This window comes from Pleurodeles waltl, chromosome 10 (assembly GCF_031143425.1).
Source record: "Pleurodeles waltl isolate 20211129_DDA chromosome 10, aPleWal1.hap1.20221129, whole genome shotgun sequence".
Lineage (NCBI taxonomy): Eukaryota > Metazoa > Chordata > Amphibia > Caudata > Salamandridae > Pleurodeles > Pleurodeles waltl.
The window spans coordinates 1,030,435,002-1,030,459,698 of NC_090449.1; the positions used below are offsets into that span (position 1 = coordinate 1,030,435,002).

Consider the following 24,697-nt stretch of genomic DNA (forward strand, 5'->3'; position numbering starts at 1 on the left):
AGCGCAAGGGTGCCTGCATTGCGGGATGATCATTTTTGTGCAGGAAGAGACACCTTCCTGCACAAAAACATTCACAAGAGGCTTTTTCCTCTTTCTATGTGTGTTGCAAAATGCAGCACAAACAGAAAGAGGAAAAAACGGGGAGTAATAAACATATTTCTCCCCATTGCATCACTCTTACGCAACCCCTGGGGTGACGTAGGCTTTTGACGCATTCCCAGGTTAACAAAACCTTGTCAATCTGGGAATGCGTCAAAATCCATGGATGTCACTTAGGAACACCCACGCAACACCTTCCCCGACGCAAATGGCAATGCTGCGGCTTTCGCTGTGTTGCCTTACTCCATATCTTCAAGGCCTTGAAAAACCACGCAAATCGGCTTCGCATGGCCTTATAGATATGGGTCAGCAGCCTGTGCCGCCGGTGCATCACAAAAAGTGGCGACACAGGCCGCTTGTAAATAACAGATCTTTTATTAATTTTACTAGGAATTTTACTTTGTTTTCTTAGCAGACCTTCGAAAAAGCTCTTTTGAGGTCAAACAGACTTATTGTTAATGTACAAAGGGGCAGAATTACCAATAAATTGCCCTGGCACATAGTCATGCAGAGTGAGGGAAAGTGATGTTACGGGGCATATTTATGAGTGAGGGGCGCAGGGCAGCGCCACAAGCCACCTTGCTGCCCTGCCGTGCATCACAGGGAAAGGGCAGGAATGAGCCGTATTTATCCAAAGTGGCTGTACCACTCTGCGCGATGCAAGCATGCACAACCCATTTATAAATATGCCCAAAGTCTTTGAAGGTATTTACTTTCCAGTGCAGAAGGCTTTTTTCACAGGAAAGGCTCCCCTTTCTCAGTGCCAATAGCACTTTGCCCTGCTTGTGCCACTTTGTATCAACGGGCCATTACAGGGGTGCAAGTTGGGCAGATCAGTGCAAACACCCATAGTTTTTGACACAAGGTCCGATCTACTAAGAGTGTTAATTTGGGCTTTGTGTAAAAAAAATGACTCCTTGAAGCAGGTTCTAACTTAGAGAAATGCTTGAATTTCTCTAATCATTAGACTTACTGCATGTGGGCTTCACTTTACACATTCAGGCCCATATTTATCCTTTTTTAGCGCCGTATTTGCGTCATTTTTTGACGCGAAAGCGGCGCAAACTTACAAAATACAACTGTTTTTTGTAAGGTTGCGCCACTTTTGCGTCAAAAAGTGGCGCAAATGCAGCGCTAGAAAAGTATAAATATGGGCCTCATTGTGTGGAATGTATTAGAACTGTCTAGGCGTAGGATTGTTTTATTGAAGGGTAATGCTTCCAAGACAGATACAATGCCAGAAGTCACACTCTCACATCTGCGCCATGTCACAATGGTTGTGCGTGGTGCAAGGCAGTTTGCTTGTGCACTGGAGCAGGGGATGAGAGTAGAAGCAGGCCTTGTTTTTTTTACTAACTATGGCTGCACCGTTTCTCCTCGTTGTGCAATGCTGCTCTGCAAGTTTGGCTGTTGCATTGCACAAAAATTTATAAATCTGCCCATAGATCAGGCTTTGGGTCTGCCCCTTTTAAATATTGACTTTCTTCAACCAGCCTCTTTCAACCGTTGGCTTAAGGTGTTGTCAATCATGTGTTAGCTCAGCCCAGTGAATCTTTCACGTCCATGGCCCACCTAATGCTTTATGGAAGGGGACACATCGAGGGCCTCAGTTTACCTAAAACATGATGCAGCACACAGTGAAATCCACCCGTTCCTCTCAAAGACAGCCCCAGACCACAAAGACTGGCTTCGGTTAGAGATATTGCAATCTCGGGCTGTATTTATTTACAAAACCATCACACTTTCTGTGCTAAGGAAAAAACATCATACCTCAAACCTATGTACATGATTTTGCATTGATCCCCAGGGCCAGATTTGTCATAGTGTTGCATTGTCCTTGCGTGATGCCAGGGCCATGCAACACTAAAGTCAGATTTACCAAGCAACGCAAGGCCACGTGCCTTACAGTGCTTGGTAAATCTGGAGTAACGCCTTGCGTTACTCTGCCCCAGGGAGGTATTTCATGGGTGGAGTGAGGATGTTCCCATGTAGACACCAATGGACTTTGGTGCATTCCCAGATTTACCATTACTGTCAAAACGCTACGCCTTCTCAGGGGATATCTCTGCTCATTGTTTTCCCTCTTTCTACATGTGCTGTTTCTGCAGCACACATAGAAAGAGGAAAAAGCCTTGGAGGACTGTTTTTGTGTTTGAAGGTTCTCTTGCAGCACGGTGTAAGGGAACCTGCATTCAGCACATTGTGCGTCAGCGCAAGGAAAGGACACGCATGGTGTCCTGGTGTCGCGTGAAAGTTTGCTAAACGTGGCCCTAGAGTTTAACATGCCTAATCTCCTATCCTGGTACCTTACTGTGCAGAACATTCTGCAGGCTGTCATGGCTTATTGGCTGTGTGAGTGTATCCTTTTGTCTCTGCTCAAGTATTTGCAGAAATGCAAGAGGAACTATAGTCATCTCAGTCCACTCCTGCTGGTTCCTTCTCGAGTGCCTTGCTTTTATGAGTGGTCGCACATTAAACCCACACCTATTGGGTTTGCAAATACTTGTCTTTTTTCTAGGAATAAAAGCTTGAATGACACTAAAAGAAACCAGATTAGGAATAGAAAGAGATTCATGTTTTGATGCAATAGGATCTGTTTGTGACACAAGATCTGAACAGCTCAAGAAAAAGGACAGTATATTTCTCTTATTGGCACATCTCTCCAAAATATCATAAGTATATGGAAGGCCTCTGATAGGTCAGTCATTTTCATGCTGCTCAGGATCAGTGTCACGCGTGTTAAGAAGAGAGCTCACACAATCCCAGAGAGAGCCATGATTGAAGGAGTGGTTAATGATGTCTAGCTTGAAGGCTGAGCTTCAGAGAAAATACTTTTTCTGTAGTCTAGGTACTCTTCGGGCACCATATGAAGTTGTTTTTGAGTCTCTCGGTTCACAAGTAAATTTATCAGGAACCGTGTTGTGGTGTGGCGGAAGGCACTGTCCTCTGGTGTTAAGATCTGGGCAATTTTGGACAGAAAACTAGACATGTACAGGCCATATTCAGTAAAAGAAAATAGTGTGGTAGTTGTAGCATTTACAGAGGCAAAGCATATCATAGTATCATACTGATTATCTATAATCACAAACGAAATGTTTTTTGGGACTTTATTATCTTGCTTTTCTGGCCCATAACTCCATGATATGTGTTTTATATGCCATGGAAAGAGAAAAGACCAGGGGCGGCTCTTTTGCTATGGCGAAGGAGCGTCGCCCCACTGGCTGTACCAGAAGCAGACAAGTAAAGCAATAGTTTTCTATTGTTTTATTTTTCTGCTTCTGGCTGAGCCAACAGTGCAGGGCGGGGCTGGGCTGTGGGAGGTGGGAAGAAGGGAGAGTGCACTAAGGGCACATGTGTGTTTGGCCGGCCGTCTGAGGCCGGCCAAACACACATGCGCACTTGGGTGTCTCTATCACAGCTACATATACAGTTGGGCTATAGAAACTGCACAGACCCCCGGCTTGTGTCTGAGCAGCAGTGACTGCCGATCAGACAATCCTGGCACTGCTTACATGCTATGTATAGCATGTATGCAGTGCCAGGATTGCCGGGAGCCTGTGGTGGTGTTCCAGCAGTGAATGCTGGGACACCAGAAGAGGATCAAGGTGGCAGGTGGCGGCAATGGAGACAGAAAGAGGTAAGTTAATTTTTGTTCTTATTTTTTATTCCCTCCCATCCCCCCATCCCTCTCTCCCCTTCCACTTTCCCACAACCCCCCAGCCCCTCCCCTTGAGATTTGCCGCCACCGCCGCTGGGAAAGACCAACATGTGCTATGTAGGTCTGGGGTCGCCACCACACTCATTGCTTTTGGAACACCATATTTCCAGGCCTGAGGTTTCACCTGAGCTCTTGCTGCCATCTTGGAGTTGTTGTCAAGGTTTTCTTCCATTGAACTAATTAAACTGACACTCCTAGTAACACAGGGAGCAATTGTTTTCAATCTGTAGTACATGGATGCAAAACCTTGGGCAATCTCCACCATTTTCAATGGATTTGCATCCATCTGCCCCTGATAAAAAAAAGAATGAGTCTATTGCAGTACCAAAGATTCCTCACTTTGCGTAATGAGCAATGTGTGGCATGAAAACTGCTTGAGCCGCCCAGTACTATCTAGGGCCAGGCAATATGATTACCTTAATGGTAATTACATAAAGTGTATTGGACTGTCCAACCCCTGACAAGGCTTGAAAGCAGCTTTCCTCGCAGGAGAACCCAGTTGTGCTGTGCACATGCAAAGGTGTTAAGAGGACCCTGGAGGCCAGTGCCGCACAATTCCCTACTGAGGAAGTTGTTTTTAAACCCATAGGGGTCGTGCAACGCAATTACCGTAATTGAGTTCCTGTAAAGCTAATTACATTGCCCAGCCTCTTTACAGTATTCAGGCTTGTTTCAGCTTGTGGGTCCTGGGGTAAATGCAAAGGAAACATCAGGGAATCTGTTTTGCTGCTTTGTCGATTTTAGCTCGGACTTCGACCTTGTGGATCAAAGTATCCTGTGGAACAAGCTAAGGCAACTGAAAATACCCCCCAGTTTACTCGGGACACACATACAGTGACACCCATCATTAGTGTAAAAGGTCATTTATTTAGGACAGGATTTAAACATAAACATCAATAAACTTCAAACTGTATCCCCCATTTTAACAAACCTCAACTCTTAAAGATTCCCTTGATCCTCTTTCTCTCTTCCAAAACCTCTCTTCGATTCTCCTCCCCTAGACACACCCCTATTCCTATCACGCCCTCCTTGCTTGTAGCATACCCCCCACTCTGATCATTCCTCTCCTTGTTTTTCCCCTTGGAAGGGTGGACAAGCCCGCATCTGGCTCTCCACCCTCCCCCATCTTCTGCCATCCAGCAAAACCCGCTTGGCGTTTTGCTGCCCCACCCCAGGAAAAACAAGCTTCCTCAGTTTTTCTTTTTTTTTACTTGATTCCTAAACCACAGCTTCTCGCCCCATAACTCCCCTAACAGCAACCTTAACTCTGTCAAATAATATGCATTTCCCAACTGTGACAAATGTACCGCATCCGCTCTGAACAATGTCTCGTCTTGCTCTTTTATGTCCTCATTCCTCAGGACCTTGATCCCCTGAGCCCAACAAAATACCCTCATGGCCCTGTTCAGTTTTTTGCGAGCCCGCTCGATGGCTCCATGATTAATTGCCCCTCTCCACACCCGTCTTGGCACAAATTCTGTCCACACCAAACATGTCCCGCATAACTTTTGTTTCAAAAGCTCCAAGTCTCTCTGCATATGCTGTATCAATGTGTGCCCCGATAGCTTCACCAGGTCATTTTCCCCCAGATCAATCAGCAATAAGTCTGGACATCCCCGTTGCAGCAAATTAGCAGTGATAAATGGAAGCAAACTTCCCCACCTCATGCCACTCTTCACCCACCAACAAACTTCATGGTGTCTGCTAGGCAGTCCCATCGCCCTGCCGTAAATGTGTTTCTCCAAGAACTTCGCCGCCCAGTGAACGATGGAATGGCCGACCAGCCATGTCACTATCTTCTCTTTCTGTGGCCCAGCCACACATCATGCATAGAAAAAACACTGTAAAGGCTGTCATGAGAACCTACGCCCCCCTCCCCAGCTGTGTCTTCCGTCCTCAGACCACCCTTCTGACCCATTAACGGCCTCACATAACGCTCGCAGCATCTTGATTTCCATCTACCTATGGCCTTAATTCTAGCCCAGTCCCAACCCAAATGAGCTGCCGCTGTAGCTGCACCAATCCTAAATGAATGTGTGCCAAAATCCAAAGCACGCCGGCCTGTCCGCCCAAGAGCCATCTTCAAAACCTGCAACAGCTGATAGCTAGTAAGCTTCCCCACGTCCCATGTACAAACACCCCACTTTCTCCCATCATGCGTAGCTTTTGCTTAAACGTCCTCCACTCCTTTCCCGGGGACGCCAACTCATCCCCCCACCGTCCAACCATACCCATTTTCCTTTCCCTAACTGATCCGTTTTTGAGCGCCTGAGCCAAATACCCAACCTGTCCCTATGCATGCAAACCTCCTTAACCCTCACTCCAATCTCTTTTCCTACCCCCAGCAATTCAGATACTCGAAATGTGCCAAAAACCATACACAGGCAAAATAAACCCACTTCATACTCATCCTTACAACATACTGGCAACACGTGCAATAATTCCAGCAGTATTTCAAAAGTAATGGGTTCTCTTGCTGGTTTGACCACACTGGCCCTAAACCTGCCCCAACCTTTCAACATCCTTCCTAACAGGTCATTGCGCGCTGGATCAGAACCAAAGAAAAGTTTCCCATAAAAGGAAACCCCAGCCAACTTCCCCCCGATGGTAGCTGGGGATAAACCCTCCTCAATCAGAAAGAGCACAAAACGTAATGCCCGTGCCTCGAGGGCCTGTGGACCTTGTGCCCAAAAATTGCCCAAAAACTCCTCAAAAGATTGAAACTCCAACCATGCAAGCCTGTAACTCCGCTGCGTGGATACAGCTCCACCAGCCCCTTGATCACCACGCCCCCCACTCCCAAATGTCTGCCGGGACCGCAGTCTTGCTCCATTCCGCTCCAGGCGCCAACTCGCGAAAACTTCGCCACTGTGAACACGACAGGGAATCTGCAATCTCATTGTAAACCCCTGGTATGTGTGCAGCTTTAAAAATAACATTTAGAGATAAACATCTAAGCATAAACTGGCACAATAAGCGCAACACTCTGAGATCCCTAACCCTCTGTCTGTTGACCAACTCCACTACTGTCATGTTGTCCACCTGGAAAACCACTGTCCTGTTGGCCAATTCCTGACCCCAGACTGCCAGTGCCACTAAAAGTGGAAAAAACTCAAGGAAAGCAATACTCCTCCCTTGCTGCACCCATTGCGGTGGCCATGTCTCAGCACACCACCTCCCGTTCCAGTAGATACCGAAACTCAAAGCTCCCGCTGCATCAGATTTTTTTTTTAACCTGCCACACTGTGTTAATATCACCGAAAGACATGGGTACCCCATTGAATTCTCTAAGAAAGGTTTCCCATACCTTAATGACCTCTCTCAAAGCCAACAAAACCCTTATCCTGTGGTGTGTTAGCACTGCTCCTGACATGGATAGCCCCAGTCGCCTGCAAAAAGTCCTTCCTCCCCTCACCACCCTGCATGCAAAATTAAGGTAACCCAACAATTTTTGAGCCGTTCGCAAATCCATCTTGTGAAGTACCCGCACCCTCGCCAGGAATTCCAAAATCTCTGCCACTTTTGTCGCTGGCAATCTGGCCACTAATGCGTTTGCATCTAATTCAATGCCCAAAAAGGTCAAAACTGATAGCGGCCCTTCCATCTTTTCAGGGGCCAAAGGCTCTCCTGTCTGCTGCGCAAGTCTTTGAAAATCTTCCAGCGCCCGCCCACAGGCCCCGGATTTGGCCATCCCCACAAATAAGAAATCGTCTAGGTATTGAGTCACCGTCTGGTGGCCAGTCATTCTGACAAAAACCAGCTGCAAGAAAGTGCTGAAAGTTTCGAATAAAGCGCATGATATTGCACAGCCCATGGGTAACACCCTGTCTACATAGATGGCTCCTTCCAACTGCATACCCAGCAGGTCAAGATCCGCTGGATGAATGGGTAACAACCTAAAGGCAGATTGTATGTCACAATTTGCCATTTCCGCCTTGCGCCTGCACCTCAAAACTAACTTAACGGCATCATCCACCGAGGCGTAGACCACTTTGGTGTCTTCTTGTGCAATAAAATCATTGACCGACGCCCCATCAGGCCATGACAAATGGTGAATCATCCGGATCTCACCCGGTGCTTTTTTGGGGACGACTCCCAAAGGGGATATCATCAAATAATCACTCGGCCAATCATCAAACGGCCCCACTATTCTTCCCAGTGCCACCTCTTTTGCCAATTTGTCACGCACTATCTGAGGCTGTTCCTTTGCAGACTGCAAATTGTCTGCCCACCTCCTTGTTCGGGGACCTTGGTAGCCCACCCGGAAACCTTCGCGAAACCCCCACTCCAACTGACAAGCCTTATCCGCATCTGGATATATACGTAACCAAGGCAGCAGAGTCTCCAGTCTAACTGGCGTAGGACCCATTTGGTGCAGTAGCGCCTTGTGCGTCCCGTCCTCTGGACGCCCTCCACTGCTCTGCCGGGCTGGAGAGGGAAAAACCTTGAGTGACTGGGTGACGGCCCCCGCACTTGGAGCAGTCATGTTTGAACCTACACTGTTGTCGTGAGCAGAAACCTTTGTTGAAATTCCAACAAGCCCCTGTGGTGGGCACCGGGGTCTTGGTAGCCGCGCCCACCCCTCCCTGGGCGGGACGGGACTGAAAAGGCTTATGCACTACTGGCAGACCACTTGCCTTATGTGTGGACGCCGAGGATTGCGCCGATGCCATCCATTGCATCCATAATTCCGGGTCTACATCCCCTCATGGCTTTTCGGGATTTACACTCACCCGAGCCCTAAACTCTTCATCATAACTCAGCCATGCAAAACCCCCAAAATGCATCTGTGCTTTCCTTATGATGTCCATGTATTTGAGCAGTGCTATAGCCCTGTCCGGATATTTCTCACACTATATACTGGCGAATATAAGAAAAGCGGACGTCCAATTGTCCATTGTGAAAGGAACTCTGGGCCTGCATGCTAATTCCCATTCCTCCTCCTTGGACCCCTTTTTGGTCTGTATGTCCCTATGTAGAAGCTTAAATACGTCTACGTACTCGTGCCTGCATATCCTTGCCTTCGTTTTGTCAGCCACATGAGACACCAGGGGCATTGCCAGGCCCATGTACGGGAGCCCCTTCCTACGACTTCCCCCCTCCTTGTCCTCAGTGCCCGTGTCATCCCCTGTCTTCTGACTGCCTGCCGCTGTAACTGCTGTAGAAGTGGCCTCCTTGTCCTTGTTCGCGTCGCCCTTCTGTCCTGTAATCAACCAAGTTGTCTCCAACACTGACCCGTCCCCCACACCAATGGATTTGCTTATGCATGGAGCCTTAGCACCCCCCCCATCACCCCAGACTGACCACCATCTCCCCTTACCTCCGTCCGTTTCCCCCAAATTGCGTGGCGTTCTCCTCATTGATCTACCACGTAGCATCGTTTGCCGTAATCCTGATGGTCCTTCCGCCAAACCTGTGTCCTGAAAAACAAAAGCAGAGGAAGAGGTTGCACCGCACTTGCGCCCTCGCCCCCCCTTCTTGACACCGCTCACCTCCTCTTCACGAATCTCTCCGTCTTCCCAATCATCCCTGTCTTCCTCATAGTCCAATTCTAACTCTTCATCGCCTACCAGCTCACACCTGTTTTCAACATACCCACGTGTCTTTGTTGGCATTGCCACTGTTGCTTCCTAGCCCACATGGCGCAAACCACCTGTGTGGTACTCACGCTCCTGCGGTATAGAGAAGACCGCCGCAGACCCCTCTAGTGCTTCGGACCAACGTGATTGGGCCGTGTTGCGTCTGGTTGGCATCGCCCTTCTTCTGCCAACCTCAGCTGTTGGCATTGACTTGCTTCTTCCCACGTGGCCGTGTGCGCCACTGGGGCTTCCAGCGCCAACCAGCCCTTCGGCCGCACAAGCTCTTGTCCCCGTCCCACCTCGACCTGTGGTACCCAGACCCAACTCCCTGAACTAGCTGGCTACAGCCCCCTGTCGTCAGGGACCTCCCTATTCCTCTTGCTTGCCTCACCCCGTGTAGCTGCTGCTTCCCGGTCTTTGCACAACTGAGCCCACCTGGCCTCAGTTTCAGCCACAACCCTACGCTGCTCTCAGATCCTGGCTTCCAGGTCCCATGCCTCCGCATGGTCCCAGCCTCCCTGCGCTGAAGGGCCCGGGGACCCAAGGGCCCCTGCCTCCCCGCCTGTCTTGGGCTTTGCTGACTTGGCCTGCCTCGGGGTGGCCCTGGATCTGGCTGTCCCCCCTGGTTTTCCCTGTATACTTTCCTCTCTTTTTTGCTGGGGCCCTGTGGCCCCCAGCATTGTTGGGCCCCCCTTTGGGTAGAACAGATCTAAGGGGGCCCACTCACCGCTAGGCCCAGGTAAGGGCTGCTCCCCTTCCTCTGTTTGTAACTCAGGGGCTTCGCCCCTCATCAAATCCCCTTTTTCCCCTGGGGGCCCCTCCAGTGCTGCACCTGGCTCACTCTCCCCTCGGCCCCTGCACCTGCCACATTTATGCCAGAGGCCTCCCCACTAAAGTTTATAGGGGTGGGCGCGCTAAGTGCCTCCACCCCCGCATGTGCTTCCTGCTCTTGTGGCCCCCCCCTCCCTTTCTACATCCGAGTCCAGGGATTCACAAGTGGCAATTGCAGCCGCTACCCGGCTCAACGTGGCCCGCGTCGGCCGTGTCATTCCGACCCAGGCCTGGTCCAAAACCCCAGGCCTGAGCAGGTCGGAATGGCCGGCTTCACCCAAAAGGCAAAGCGCAGCCTTTTCCGCCTCAGCCTCATGGCTGGTTGCCATGGCGCTGTGCGGTCAGAGCGGCGAAGCCGTGTGAAGAAAAACAGACGTGGGGCCCGCCCGGCCTCGCTAGCAAGCCGACACTCCTGACGCTCCTGCCGGTTAAAGCGCTGAGGCTGCGGAGCCTCGCGCTTCAAGTTATTTAAATGCTCACCTTTTTTTTCCACCCCGGTGAAGCCGTAAAGACGCTCAGCCCTAATATATTAACCTAAACCCACTCGCCTCAAAAACTCCGCTCCTCTCCAAAAATCCGCTCGATCCCTCCCACGGTCGGTGCGGAAAAGAGGCCGACCCTCCCTCCCACCCCCCTTATAAACCCGTGCTCAGAGCCCACCCCCTCTTACCTGCACCCAATCTGGCACCCGTGCACCACTTCCTGTCCTCCCGAAAGAGCCCGCGGAGAGACTAGAACGAGTCTCTCTCTCCGTGGGCCCCTCAATTACAGTCTTACAGGAATTGCACTCACAGAATTGGGCCCAGGTAGAGCTTGATCTAAATGGGGCCTAACAAAAATTACCTTTGGAAAACGGACGAAGGCAGGGATGTGTTCTGGCACCTACGCTGTTTTCCCTGTTTCTTGCTGACATCCCAGGAGTACTTGCTTCATCCAACTCCTTCTCCCCGAAAATTGGGGGGTAGGCACATATCATGCCTTCTGTGTGGCTATTTTGGATTTATCCCCAGTTGGTTTACAGAGGAAATTGACTATGTTTAGTAGCTATTGCGATGTTAACAAACTTTAGGTAAATATGGAAAAAAACAAAAATATTAGCCTTTGGGAAAAACTTGAAACCATTCAAATGGCATCTGGGGAATAGGAGGGTGGAGGTGGTAACCTCCATAAGATACTTAGGCATGATGTTTACTAAAAAGCTGAACTGGACTCTACATCAAGAGTTAGTGGAGATGCGGCTGCCACAACGATAGGAGCATGAATACAATTCAAGAATAACTTTGGAGGCCCATCGTGGAGTCCCCTTTTATCTGCTTAATGTCTATATGGAGCCAAGGTACTGACCCTACACATGGAGGCAAATTGGGGGAAGCGTGAGGCCAAATGTTTGAAGAAATTATTAGGCCTCCCAAAAGAAGCGATGGGTCCAGCAATAATATTGGAAGGGGATTTGCAGACCTGGAATTATTTAGTCTATAAATCAACCCTACGATTTTGGGACAAACTCTGGTCTTCTGAGGTTCTGAAGGTATCTGCGCTGTGCGAATAAAATTGTTTGGCGTGAACACAAGTGGGCTGGGAAGGTCAGAACGAGACAAGGAAAAATTTCTACAACCCTAAACATTGAGACATTTAAGCGGACTGAGGCCTCTCACTTTTCGAAAAGTGGATTAAAAGAGGCATGTAGAAGAGAGTCTAGGCTCTGGGATTTGGTGTATGTAAGGAAAAAGCCCTCAGCCAAATATATGTTGGAATCCTGTGGAAATAAGAGGGTGTTCCCGTACATATCTACACTCCCAGATGCTCGGCTCTGGCTATTACTATCAAAATTTGTGGTTGCCCTGAATTTTCGGTACCAAATACCTTGAAAATTTGATGCACTTTTGGATCCTGAGAATAATTGCAGGTGTTGGTTAAGGTTTCAGAATGTTAATGTTCATTTATTACTAGAGTGCCTTTTTTTTTATAAGGCTCGCTGTTTGGTCTTAAAACCTATTTTTATAAAATATAATATCAAACATCGAAATGAAGCACTTGCTCTTTTGGTAAATATGAAAATTTTAGATGTAGCATGTGCCTTAGGAATTTTTTTTTAAATAACTTTGGGATAATATAGTGCTGACTGCAGTTTCAAGACATATTGGGACAATGATGAAGTGTTAAGGCTGAGGGCAAATATGCTTGTATCATGTTTTAACTCCTTGTAAGACCAATGTCACGATGGCTTTCTTGGGACATAACTTTAGCTTGTGAGGAATGGGTGTGATTGAGGGCGTGGGTGATCGGGTTATTTTAATGGTACTTTTTATGTGAAACATTGTTTTAAAGACAAGTGTCTAAACATTAATAAAAATCTTGAACCTTTGCGTTAATTTTATTTCTCCCATGAAGTAACGCAAATTTCACCAGGACTGGGTACCTACTGCCTTGAACATGAAGCAAAGAGGGAGCCAGAGTTTAAAGGGCACTGAAGCCACTAATGTATTTCATTGGCCACAGAAAAAAAACAGATGGGTAGTAGTATGAAAATTGAAAGAGCATAGATAAATCCATGAATGACTTATTTAAGATAATCAATAATAAAAGAAATAGTTTGTCAGTGGAAGGCGAGGTGAAAAGCTTTGGGAAGCATTTGTCCTTTTTGCACAAAAAGCAAACGGATGAGATAAAACAAATGTGTCTTAACTCAGCCTAACTTCAGGGTTGCATGGATGGTCACAATACTTTGTGTCTGAGTGCATCCGGCAAAAACAAGGAAGACAGATATTTGTGAATCTTCAGCGATTACGTGAAATAAGTCCTAACATCTGGTCAGATCAGCCCTACACGTTTCTCCACCCCTTTTATGATGGGTGAAAGCGACCAAGCCCTCACCTGCCTTTGCAAATGAACTACAGCCCAGGCTGTAATTCACTGCACAGATTTGTAGACTTGTATTTTGAAATTATACTCAAAGAGATTTCCAACCATATGCTATTGTAAATGCACAGGGAATCAGAGCCTTGTACAAGAATTTGGTTCCTCCATTGACACTGGAAAAGGAGGTGGGGGAGGACGTGTATTCAGTCTCTGGTTTTACCAGGAAGTGATTTCTGGTTGTTAATGTAGCCTCAAGAAGTGGGTGAGTGGGGTACCTTTTTTCGGTCTCACCCACAGACAGCTTTTAACTGTCTTGCTGGCAAAGACCTCTTGTGGACCACATACTAAAAAGGTACAGTGGGCTTAGACCCCACCAATTGCTTATCAGTGCTTGGCTTTCTTGTCACTCACTCTTTGGCTTGTTTCTGATTCAATGGCTTTCCTTCCTCTTGTATTTGTCCATCCCCTGGAGCATAGACTCTTTCCCATCCCTTTGATTAGCTTCTATTACTCAAATTAAGGGAACCTTTTTTTATTTTTCTTTCAGCACTCCATGAGAGTGCATGTGTTTTCTAGCTCTATCTCTTGTGTGCTTCTACCCCTGATGCCAGCTCCCTGGAGCTTGTGTTGATTTCTCATCTGCCCCATCTCAAGCTCATCTATTGTCCCCCCACATCCTAGCTGTTGTTTTTTTAAAATATTTTCCTCCCCCTTGTTTAGCCTCAAGCTCCTCAATTGCTCGCACGCATCCTGCTCATTCCCTCTTGCTTCCAACCCCCACCCTTCTTTGCTTTCCTACCTTCCCACTCCTCAGTTCTTCCTCTACCCCTCTAGATCTTTTACATAAAAGATATTCATCTTAATGTTTTTATAGGGCCCTGCGGTTGCCATTTGTTGTTTGGCTGTTCTGCATTCCAAAACGTTATCACCAGTCAAAATTGGCATCCGCCATTTTAGATGGGTAAATTAAAAAAAAGAAAGTGGTACCTTCCTCATTCCATAGGCACTCCATCATGCTTGTGAGCGTCTGCGTAATAAATTGGCCACCAGCAGTGGCTGCATCATTGCATCTTTGCAGTGGCTGCATCATTGCATCTTTTTTCTCATTTTTTAATACTACAGACCAGCAACAAAAATTATTTTGTTTCATATCGGCAGACTATAGGTAAAAAATGCCAGACTGTTGGCTTTTCCAATGCTTGTTTTTAAAGTTCCCCTTGATCTGATGATTAATGCTTTGTAGACACTGTGCTTAAGTGAGCAAAAGTAGAGAGATGCCCTTCACTGCAGATCTGCCCCACTCTGCAACCTCTTGCCTTCTTTCTGGTAACCGTCGTGTTGCAGGGGTCTGATACCAGATAACTGTACATTTAATCAGGTATCCAAGACATACAACACCATAATGTTCCTCCTTTTCCCTTTATGTGCCCTTCAGGAATCTGTGGCAGCACGTCACCAACTCCTTAAAAGCTGGTGACCATGATCTAGCCACAGAGCACAAGCAGCGGCTAGAGGAGCGGCAGCGGTTGGAGGCGAAGCAGAGAGCAGCGCTCAACGCGCCCTGGAAACCCAAATACTTTTCAAAAGAGGTGAGTGATTTGCTAGGGACTGCCTCATGGGGTTTTTAGATTTAGCAGGAGCTGTGCTAATGTATATGAAATGCATCTTCTGCTAGGTGTTCTCTCTCCCTGTGTATCCTTGCCCCACCACCACTTCTGACCCCTGTACTTGCTGAGCGCCTACTGGAAGACGCCGTCATTGGCAATTCATCAGGAATGCCCTTTCCATTATGATTCTACGACCACCTTATTCAGCCATCTACCCACAACCATCAGTTCATGTCTGTGATCATTTTTTAAGTGGGTCTGACATGATAAGAAGCAGGAGCCAGTGGTTGGGGTGCAGGAAAATAGGAACAGCTGTCAGTGTGGAACTGGGAGAGACACCTGGGCTGTGGGAAGCTGGGGATTGCAAATGTTCAGAAGAAGAGTCAATAATAAAGTCTTCAGAAGATGCACTTACAGCTTGCCCATCTCCCAGGTCCATATCATAATAACACAAGGATCTCAAATCACATGCAGAATTGCAATGAATTTCCACAAAAGCAGCAATACTTAAGCAAAAGCAATCGTATAAAGTTGAGGGTCAAACAGATGTCACTTTTATGCAAGCCTTTGGATGTGGCTCTGCAGGTTGTCCTCTTGGCAGATGTGCAGCGGCTTATCTCTTCTCCTCCTGTTATATTCTTTCATTTGAAGCTTGATGTGCCTGGCCCTATGCAGTACCCCATCTATCGTGCTAGAAAGTTTAATGTTTGTATTTTCCTCCAAAAGAGCAGCTCAGCAGGAGACTGTCCTCTGGTGCTCTGTGGCACGTCCCTATAGTCTTTTAAGGGCTCACAAGAGGTCTTGTTGAAGGGATGAGTCAGCTTGGTAAAACTGCAGTCACTGTGAAAAGTTCCAAGTCACTGAGGCTCCAGTGTAGTGCTTTTGGAGGTGTAAAACCCCAGGTACTCAAAACTCTTTGAGGGCATTGCCACTGAAGAGACGTCCATTGTCTGGTGTGAGAACCTGAAGTATGCCATATAGTAAGAAAATTCTGCCTAGAGCAGGAATGACCACTTCAGAAGCTTTTCTTGTTTCAGTGGCTGTGCCAGGAAGCCAGAAAAATAAAACAAAAGATATTCCTCAATATTTGAGGACTTCAATGAGTTATGCGCCCAAAGAAAGCAAGAGAAGATATCAGCCAGATTAGGATCCTTACATGGACATTAAACAATGCTGAACCAATAACCCCAAAGGCACAGACCCTATATTTTAGCTCTTGGCGGCATCCATACTTTAGGGTTTCCAAATATCATTATGAGGATTTGATGATCACTAACAACTGTGAGTTATCTTCCATACATAGGCAGGTGGAAATGTCTGAAGTGGACATCCTTGTCAGGGCCAAATTCTTGATGTTTCCTGTTTGACGAGGCTTCCGGTCAGGTAGGTACCTTTCTTGAATGGAGCTCCATGGTCTCTCGCTTATTAGGTGAGAACACCACACAACCCTGCAGAGCTGACCTCCACCATTATTTTATTGTACAGAGAAGGGTAAAGCAATAAGTCATTTTGTCAGCTTCTGCAGTTTTCAAGCAAAAAGACTCAAACCTGGCTTGGCAGTCTCAGGAGCACTGAAATTCATGTCCACTTTTTTGTAAGATCTCACAGTGGAGCGCTCGTAGACACAAAGGGCCTTATTTAGATGTTGGCAGTAGCGGTCACGCTGTCAACTTCTTGACTGGAAACCCATCCACCCCTGCGATGGTCCACCCAGCGTTTTTAGATGTTGGCGGTCCCATAGACAAAAGACGGCATTCGAACCGCCGTCTCCACCAAGAAGTACCACCCGCGTCAACGGCAGGAAAGGTAAAAAGGGATGCCGGAGGGACTGCAGCCAGAGATGCAGATTTAGATGTGCATAAATGGGCACATTTAGGAGAAAAGGAAAAAGTGGCGGTCTGACCGCCACTTCTTAGTTGCCGGCTTGGGGGAGAAAGAGGGTGAAAAATCACCTTTTCTCCACTCCACTCCACTCCCTTAACCCTTACCCACCCATCTTCAAATGGACAACACTAGCCATCGCTGCTGCCATGACCCATGAAGAAAAAACACAACCCCCCTTCAGAGGGACTCGAAGGTAGGGAGGACACCACATTGCCAGGGCATGTTGGGTGGGCACTGCACGGGAGGTCGTGACCACGGGAGACATATATACATTTCACAGTCATTTTGTTTAATCACTGTGACATGCATGTGTTGAGGACATAAGTGGGTCAGACACAGATGGGGAGACACTGGTACAAACACAAATCGCACACATACACAGCTGTCATTATGGTGCCAGTATTCATTGACAAATTAATGCTGGCACCACAATGATGATCTGTTCACACTTGTCAACTGTGTCCATGTGTGGACATTTCCAGGGGACTTCTACCTGTCATGTTGTGATGCAAGTTATGTGTGTGTGAGTCAGTACGTGTATGTATGTATGCAACGCGATTGGCTGGTTGAGGTGGAGGGGTGGGTGAGGTGATGTAGTTCCATCACTCTGGTGTACCTCTCCTTCTATTAGTCTATTGCTTCAGAGAGCCATTGAAAGCACTTGGCGGATCTGCACATGCAATCAGTTGGCAGAGAACCAGAAGCAAATCCAGCTTGATCACAGAACAAGGGAGGCCATTCCCTGCAGCAGCAGCCTCAAGAAAAAATATCTCAATGTCTCATTGTCATCCCTCGTGCTTCAGTGATGTGTCACAACGGCATCTTAGAGACACATGCTCATGTTTCCTTACTTGAAGGTTATAGTGGAATGTGACCTGGTAGCTTCATTAATTTACTGTCAGTCATTACATTTATTTGCACCCCGGCACTGACCAGAAATGTGATTTCCACCCCAATTAAGTTGTGTTGTTGTCTAGCACCAATTTAGTGATATTATCGCCTTCAGTCACTGCAATATGAGAATCCAGTTGAATGTGGAAGCCGATAGTCACATTGAGAACAATCTGTGCTTGATTTTGGCATCTCACAATCTGCTTTCACGCAACAATTTTCTCCACACTACACCATCACCTTTCCATGGTAGTTCCTAGACTAGATGGATAGTTGCAGAGTGAGTATAGGCAATGGCCAGAATGCCCTTTATTATTGTGAAGCCATCCTTGACACTCAGAGTCACCATATATATATATATATCATGGTCCAGCTGGGACCCAGGTTCCTTGAGCGGCTGACATCAAAGGGCAGCAGTAAGCCAATTGGTCCAAAGAGGAGGAACCATGCCTCTTTAGTAGACATAGCCAACCAGCACGCAGGCCACCACAGGAAGAACACTGCCACATCTCTAGTGTACAGTCTGTGTAACCCCTAAATGGTAATACTGATGAACAAAATAAACTTTATCCATAACCTTTTAAAAATTCAGTGGGAACTTGTGTGACATATGTGAAATATTTCTTGATGCCAGATGGTACTGAGACGTGCCCGCTCTTCCAAGTGGTACCACTCTCAAGCTCCTTCACTTCCGACGCTTAGTACTCGTACTTGAAATCACTGTCCTTGTCAGCGCATAAGGGATGTACTATCAAGACTCTACAGGAGCTGGGTCCAAGAACCTTCTAAGCAGGTTTACGCTATAGAAACAATGCATCGGTCCAACCAGCACAGCCTGGGAGTCACTGAGCTGGCATGTGGCTCTGTATTCTTAGCAAATATATATACTCAGGTTCTAAAGCCATCTTGATCTAGCTTTTCTGTTAACATTGTTTATGGTCTATCATCTCCTCAAGTGAGCAATTGAATGTGGCTGTGTGCAGTTTTTATGGGTGTCCCATGATATTGAAGGAAAGTATTCTTATGTGTAGCACTGCCTGTCCACAGGGGTCTTGTCATTACATTAATGAACCCTTCTACTCTTCGATGGAGCCAGTGGAATGGAAGGAAAGTCATTCATTTGATATCCTATGTAGTTCAGTAGATCGAGAGAGTGAGCTGAGGGTATCAGCTGCCACTGAGCTGGAATCTGGAGCAGTGAAGGATCTTGAGGGCCTGAAACCACAAGTGCAGTTTGCCTCTCACTGGCAAGCTGTGTGTGTGTGTGTGTGTGTGTAAAGAGTTTGTAGGCAGCAATAATTAGGCCAGCAGTGCTGCCGCATATACCTTTTAAATCATTTCATATTTAAATGTGATATCTATTTATATATGTTTTGATGGGCCATGAAAAGAAAATGTTGACTTTTGATTGACGTTTTCGTTTATAAATGGATGCGATCTTTACTGTCTGTTTACCGAGAGGGTACTCCAGGATCCTTCGCGTAGACACAACTATTGAGTTTGTTAATATAAGACAGACATCTATGATGGGGGACCCGTGTGACAGGTAGATAGATTTTCCTTGTGGTGAGTACAGTTGTCCATCCTTGGTACCATTCAGAGACTCACCCACTGCCCACTTTCTTCCCCAGGGCAGGCCAGGGAAATATGGTAGCACACAGCAAACTAAGGGGCAGGTTTACCATCCTTCCCGGCAGCGCAGTACAGCAGCCAAAAAATCTGCACTGCATTGCGCGAGGAGGGGGGAGCAGGAGACCGCCATACCTGCAGAGATATGGCTCTCTCCTCCCCTTTCCCTAGAGCCGGCGCGAATTTCAGCTGCTGTGCGCTCCACACACACGTTTGCGCCTTAGTGCAAGGATGTGTGTGAGGGCCTGGCATAGGTGTTGTACTGGAAGGGGTACCCGTCCGTTGCAAAATACTAGGCCTAGACAACTTCTAACTACTTTGTATGTGTGCTGCACAGTGCAGCCCGCACGCAAAGTAGGAAAAGAAAGGAGAGATGACAACATTTCTTCTTTTAACACCTGGTTTTAAAAGGCGTTAATTTTTTATGCAAAACCCTGTCTCACATTTTTGGTAGATAGGGTTTTTGCATCAAAAAGGGTGGGTGGTTGCATGGGAATGTTCATGTAATGTCCCCTTGATGCAAAATAATGCAAAACAGTGCCTTGTGCTACTTTGCGTTACTTTTTGTCATTGTCCAGCGCAAAACAAGTTTTGTCCTGGAAACTAAATAATAGAAAAAACATTTTGTACTGGTTAGCGTCACATTCATGACGCAAACCCAGCGCAAAATGTTGGTAGATCTGCTACTTAGAGAATGTGAAAGTGATCTCATGGGTGGAGCCTAAAGCCTGTTCACTCATTGGCTGGCAATGGTAAGGCAAACGTGAGATCCATAGGCTGCTTTGTTAAATGTTTTTCAGACTGCTAGGGTAAAAATACACTGCAGATTCTCAACTTGAAACGTGAATCTATGGAAGACACCGCTGCTGGAGAGCTATACTGATACATACCTTTTTTTCTGTCATATTCCTTTTGTATATAGCCAATGTTGTTCCTGAAAATAGTCTGAAGAGTTTTATATTTAGTGGGCACTCCTTGGAGAACGATGCTTCTTCATATCTCTTTGTAGGCAGCCATTTTTAGTTCTACATTTTCTGGAGATGTAGCCTGTGTTTCTAGAAGTGAATATATTGTAAGACAAACGGGCTCAGTTGAGCTATCATATCGCTTTGGGGGGCAAATTATGGGGGTGGCATGATCACAGCATCTGCTCAGGAAGGCTGGCTTAGCAGGCACAAGAGGCATGTTTTGGTGAGTAAAAAAGCTGGTTAATACTGAGGCCCATATTTATACTTTTTGACGCAAACCTGCGTTAGCGCAGGTTTGCGTCAAAAAGTATAGCGCCGGCTAGCGCCATCCCAGGACGCCAGCCGGGTGCCATATTTAAGGAATGGCGCAAGCCAGCGCTAAGACCCAATTAGCATCAAAATACATGACGCTAACCGAGTAGGGGAGGCATAGGGAAAACTGGAGGTTGTGCGGCAAAGAATGCCGCTAGTCAGGTTAGGGTAAAAAAAATTGACTCTAACCTGACTAGCTTCATTTCTTTGACACACAACCCCCATGGACATGACTCCTGTTTTAGTAAAGACAGGAGTCATGCCCCACAGCCCAATGGCCATGCCCAGGGGACTTATGTCCCCTGGGCATGGCCATTGGGCACAGTGCCATGTAGGGGGGGCCAAGTTAGGCCTCCCTATGGCACTTTAAAAAAAAAAAAAAAAATACTTACCTGGACTTACCTGGGATGGGTCCCCCCCCATCCTTGGGTGTCCTCCAGCTGTGGGTGCGGGTTGGTGGGGGCGTCCTGAGGACAGGAAAGGGCACCTGTGGGCTGTTCCCATGGTCTCTGACCATGGAAAAAGGCCCACAGGACCCCTAACGCCTGCCCTGACCCATGCGTTAAATAATGGTGCTAAGGAGGCTTAGCTCCATTATTTAGGGCCCTCCTCCTCTCATGCGTGATTTTTGCACAGGAGGATAAATAAGGTGCTAGGGCCTTTGGGTAATTTTTTGCCCGGGAACGCCTACCTTGCATCTCATTGACGCAAGGTAGTTTTCTGCAGGCAATAAATGATGTTAACTCCAATATTTTGGCGCTGCGCCGGATTTGCGTAAAAAAAATGACGCAAATCCGGCGCAAACAGAGTATAAATATGCCCCTGAGTTTTTCTGCATTAATCCCTGACCTCGCCACACAGACAACCGCTCATCTGATAGCTGGATTTTGTTTCATGGGACATCCTTTATATAGGTGTGAAATCAGTTTTCAATCTATTTGTTTGAGAGCGTGAAGTTGTCAGGTAAAGTTAAGCTGTATGAAGTTCAGAGTTTTAAAGGATTTGGATTGGGGTGAAGGAGTCCATAAACCTACCCAACCACTGACATAATTTTGTGTTTGTTTTTCAGGGTGAAGGCTGGGTGTATTTCAATCCTCTATGGAAGACGCAATGACACAAACCTCCTTTAGACACGCCTACTTTTAAGGCCTTATTTGAATATATTCTATGAACTTCTGGTGCTGTTTGGAAAACCCTGCCATCCTATTAAAAAAATGAAATATTCCCTACTACTGTGAATGATGTTTCTCCAAACAGCTGCCCATAACAGGAGTCTGTACCACAGCCTTGTTGATTACACTTATCTACACATACAAATGATGACACCGTGCGTAGGTACACACAATATCGGTGGATATGTTGGTAATGGTTGTTTTTTTTTTTTTTGTGAAAGAAAAAAATAACTATTCATGATTCCTCTATTTTTCACTTTGCCAAAACCTCTTTGCACTTAGCCAACGTGACCTTCTATGGCCACTTCTTCCTGGTCAAATCACTCCATTGGACATTTGAATGATAGCGAAACGCCATTCCTTCCAGATACCTGTTTGGTAGCATGATTCTGATTTACATAACTCTGGGTCTTTGTGTCATGTTTTCTGAACCTTTTTTTGATTATCACTTTCTTCATTTTTTGATGTTTTCCACTATTAATTATGTTCAGTTCATGTATATCAGATGCCTAGATATAGCTTTAAATATTTAGATGTTTTTATTCTTTACTATCCGGTCATGTGAGGAACTTCACTGACCTGTGGTTGGGTCGCACGGCACCAGGAGCGCTCAATGGCCAGAGCAAGACCGCTTGTATCGGCCAACCATTATCTTTAGAGGCTGGATATGGTGCTTATTTGAGCAAGTTATTGAAAGTTCATGGTGGGGAGACTTCACCAAAACAAGCCAAGCCATTTACCAGATGTCTCCTCACTTTATGCACCAAGGTGCACTTTAAGCTTACTAGCAATCACCATTCAATAAAAAAAAAAAAGATTGGTTATTTGTGACTTAGAATAAGGGCTTCAACGCATTACACAAAACTACAACTCAATGCGAAATCATTTTTTTAATGTTGGATGTAAGTAATTATTCAACCTGACTTTGTTCAAAAACACTGTGACTTAAAAGATAGGGTATTTCTAAATCACACTAACATGTTATAAATTAACTACACAGATATCCATCGAATATTAATTTTGAAAATGGAAACCTGAGCTTAAAAAAAAAAGTTCAATTCATTTAAATGCGAAAACATTCCTTAAAAAAATCAAAACATTGTGGTTTCTGTCACCATGTCAGTCCAAGAGAGATTTCTATATGTTTTATGCTTATGGGGTCATATTTCCTATTTGACCGAAAATAATAAGGGAAAGGAAATTATTTTTGGGGACCTCTCAGGTTCTGTCTTTAAATGTGAAAAACGAAAAAGTGTTTGCATGGGTATGCTTGATTTAATATTAATAATTGGTGTGTAATATTCTTTTGATCGAGTGTGCTAGCACAGAAAATGTCAACCCTAAGCAAATCGTTCTTGGCTCCCATCCCAAAGGAGGAAGTTTAACCTGAACTGCTACGTCACCTCCCTGTGCAAGAACCCGCAAGCATTGGCAAAGACAAAGGCAATGGCCTGTATTTTATGTTGTAACACATGAAATCACAGGCATACACAAGTATACATAGTATACATTTGTGTATGCCTGTCCACATTAGCATATAAAAATTCATAGCCAAACCTGGTAAAGTGCTCTTTGGATCTTCGTTTCACATAGATACAAATATTAGGCCTGATTTACAAGGCCTTAGCGCCACACCAGCCGCATTTGTTTTACGCTAATGTGGTATTAAGGAGGCAATTTCCCTGCGCCATATTTACAAACTGGCGCAATGCTAGCACTGAGTCACTTTGTAACCCCTTGAGTCGCATTATACCTGCAACATTGTTTTGTCATTTTTAACCCTTGCGCAGGGCAGGCGTTAAAGTGAAAGACCCATAGTAACCTATGGGCCTCCCCAGTGCCTTGCTGCTCTAGTGCCATGATTTATGGTGCTAATCCAGAAAAGCGCTACAATAGCATCATAAATAATAGACACTCTTGTAGAAAGGAGCACCATGGTGCGCCGTATTGTAAATATGGCGTAACCACGGTGTCGTTAGGAGGGGCAGGGGCAGCGCAAGAAAAGTGGTGCATCAGGACCGATGCACTTCTTCGTTGTAGATCTGGCCCTATTTTTTGTTTCTATGTGAAATTGAGTTTGGGGAGGGAGCCTTCATTAGGGTCCAGCTTTCGTTTCTATGACATGGGAAGGAATACAGGACTATAATGAAGGCTATCTTGTCATCCAACCTTCTTTTCATGCAGTAACAAATACAGAAGCATAATAAAGGCAAGGAATCCTCCAGTATGGTCCTGCTTTAGTTTCAGTGGGAAAGAAACATCGTCCGGTAAGGAAGTCTAGATTATAATCATGCATACGTTGCTGTGGCACAGAAACACCTGCAGCAATATCATAAAGGCGTCCCTGACATCCACTTAAAAAAAAGAAAAACATTAAAAATACCTCTGAGTCAGTGATGAAAAGCTGCTGTGAAATTAATTTATAAAAAAAAAAATACTATGCCCAATCAGCAAGGAGGAAAAGCCACTGGGAGGTGTAAGATTAACAGAAATAAATACTCTGCGGCAATGAGGAGAAAATGCAGGGCGCGCGATAAAAAGATGCACATTGTCAGGGTTATACGCACCTGACCTCAAGACTGCCAGCCCCACCTGAAAAATAAAAAAAAGAACAATAAGTACCATGTGAGGGTCAGGCTAATGAAGAAAAAAAGAAGAAAAAAAAAGAATTGCTTTGTGAATGCAATGCATATGATGTAAATTACGCAATATGTAATGATTGCATTTTTTTGATGTAAAACAGTCCCGCATGGAATGCATTCGAAGGCACAAATATACATCCAAACACCTAACAGTATATGATGAGAGGGAATCCAACTATATATAAATGTGATAGATCTTGCAGACAGCTGTTCTGTCAAGCAGGAGGACCTACAATGGAGTGTTACCAGAAGTAATGACCAATGGTCAGTGGTGATTTAGGCAGTTCCATCCATCACCATGTGTTTTTTCAGTTATTGGTGTGCCAAGACACAGTTCTAATAGTGTGCCTAGGACCTCAGTCTACATTTCACTGATTAATTAGGCTGACATACATTTGAGGGTGCTTGTGTTTGCCTGCATATGGATTCTGCTCTAGTACTTTGGATTTGTTGGTCCTATTTTGGGAGGGTGTCAAGACTGGTTTTCCTAGGACTGATGCCTGTCA

At 46.1% G+C, this 24,697-nt stretch overlaps 1 protein-coding gene across 2 annotated transcripts in view; it reads left to right on the forward strand.

Moving 5' to 3' along the window:
- Positions 1–22,366, forward strand: part of OSBPL10 (oxysterol binding protein like 10) — a 553,744-nt gene extending 531,378 nt beyond the window's left edge. For both annotated transcript variants that reach the window (XM_069211998.1, XM_069211999.1), the window contains 2 exons: positions 14,522–14,675; positions 21,447–22,366. In XM_069211998.1, the coding sequence (XP_069068099.1) occupies positions 14,522–14,675; positions 21,447–21,491 (199 nt within the window). In that variant the 3' untranslated portion in view covers positions 21,492–22,366. The remainder of the gene's footprint in view (positions 1–14,521; positions 14,676–21,446) is intronic.
- Positions 22,367–24,697: the final 2,331 nt, after the last annotated feature.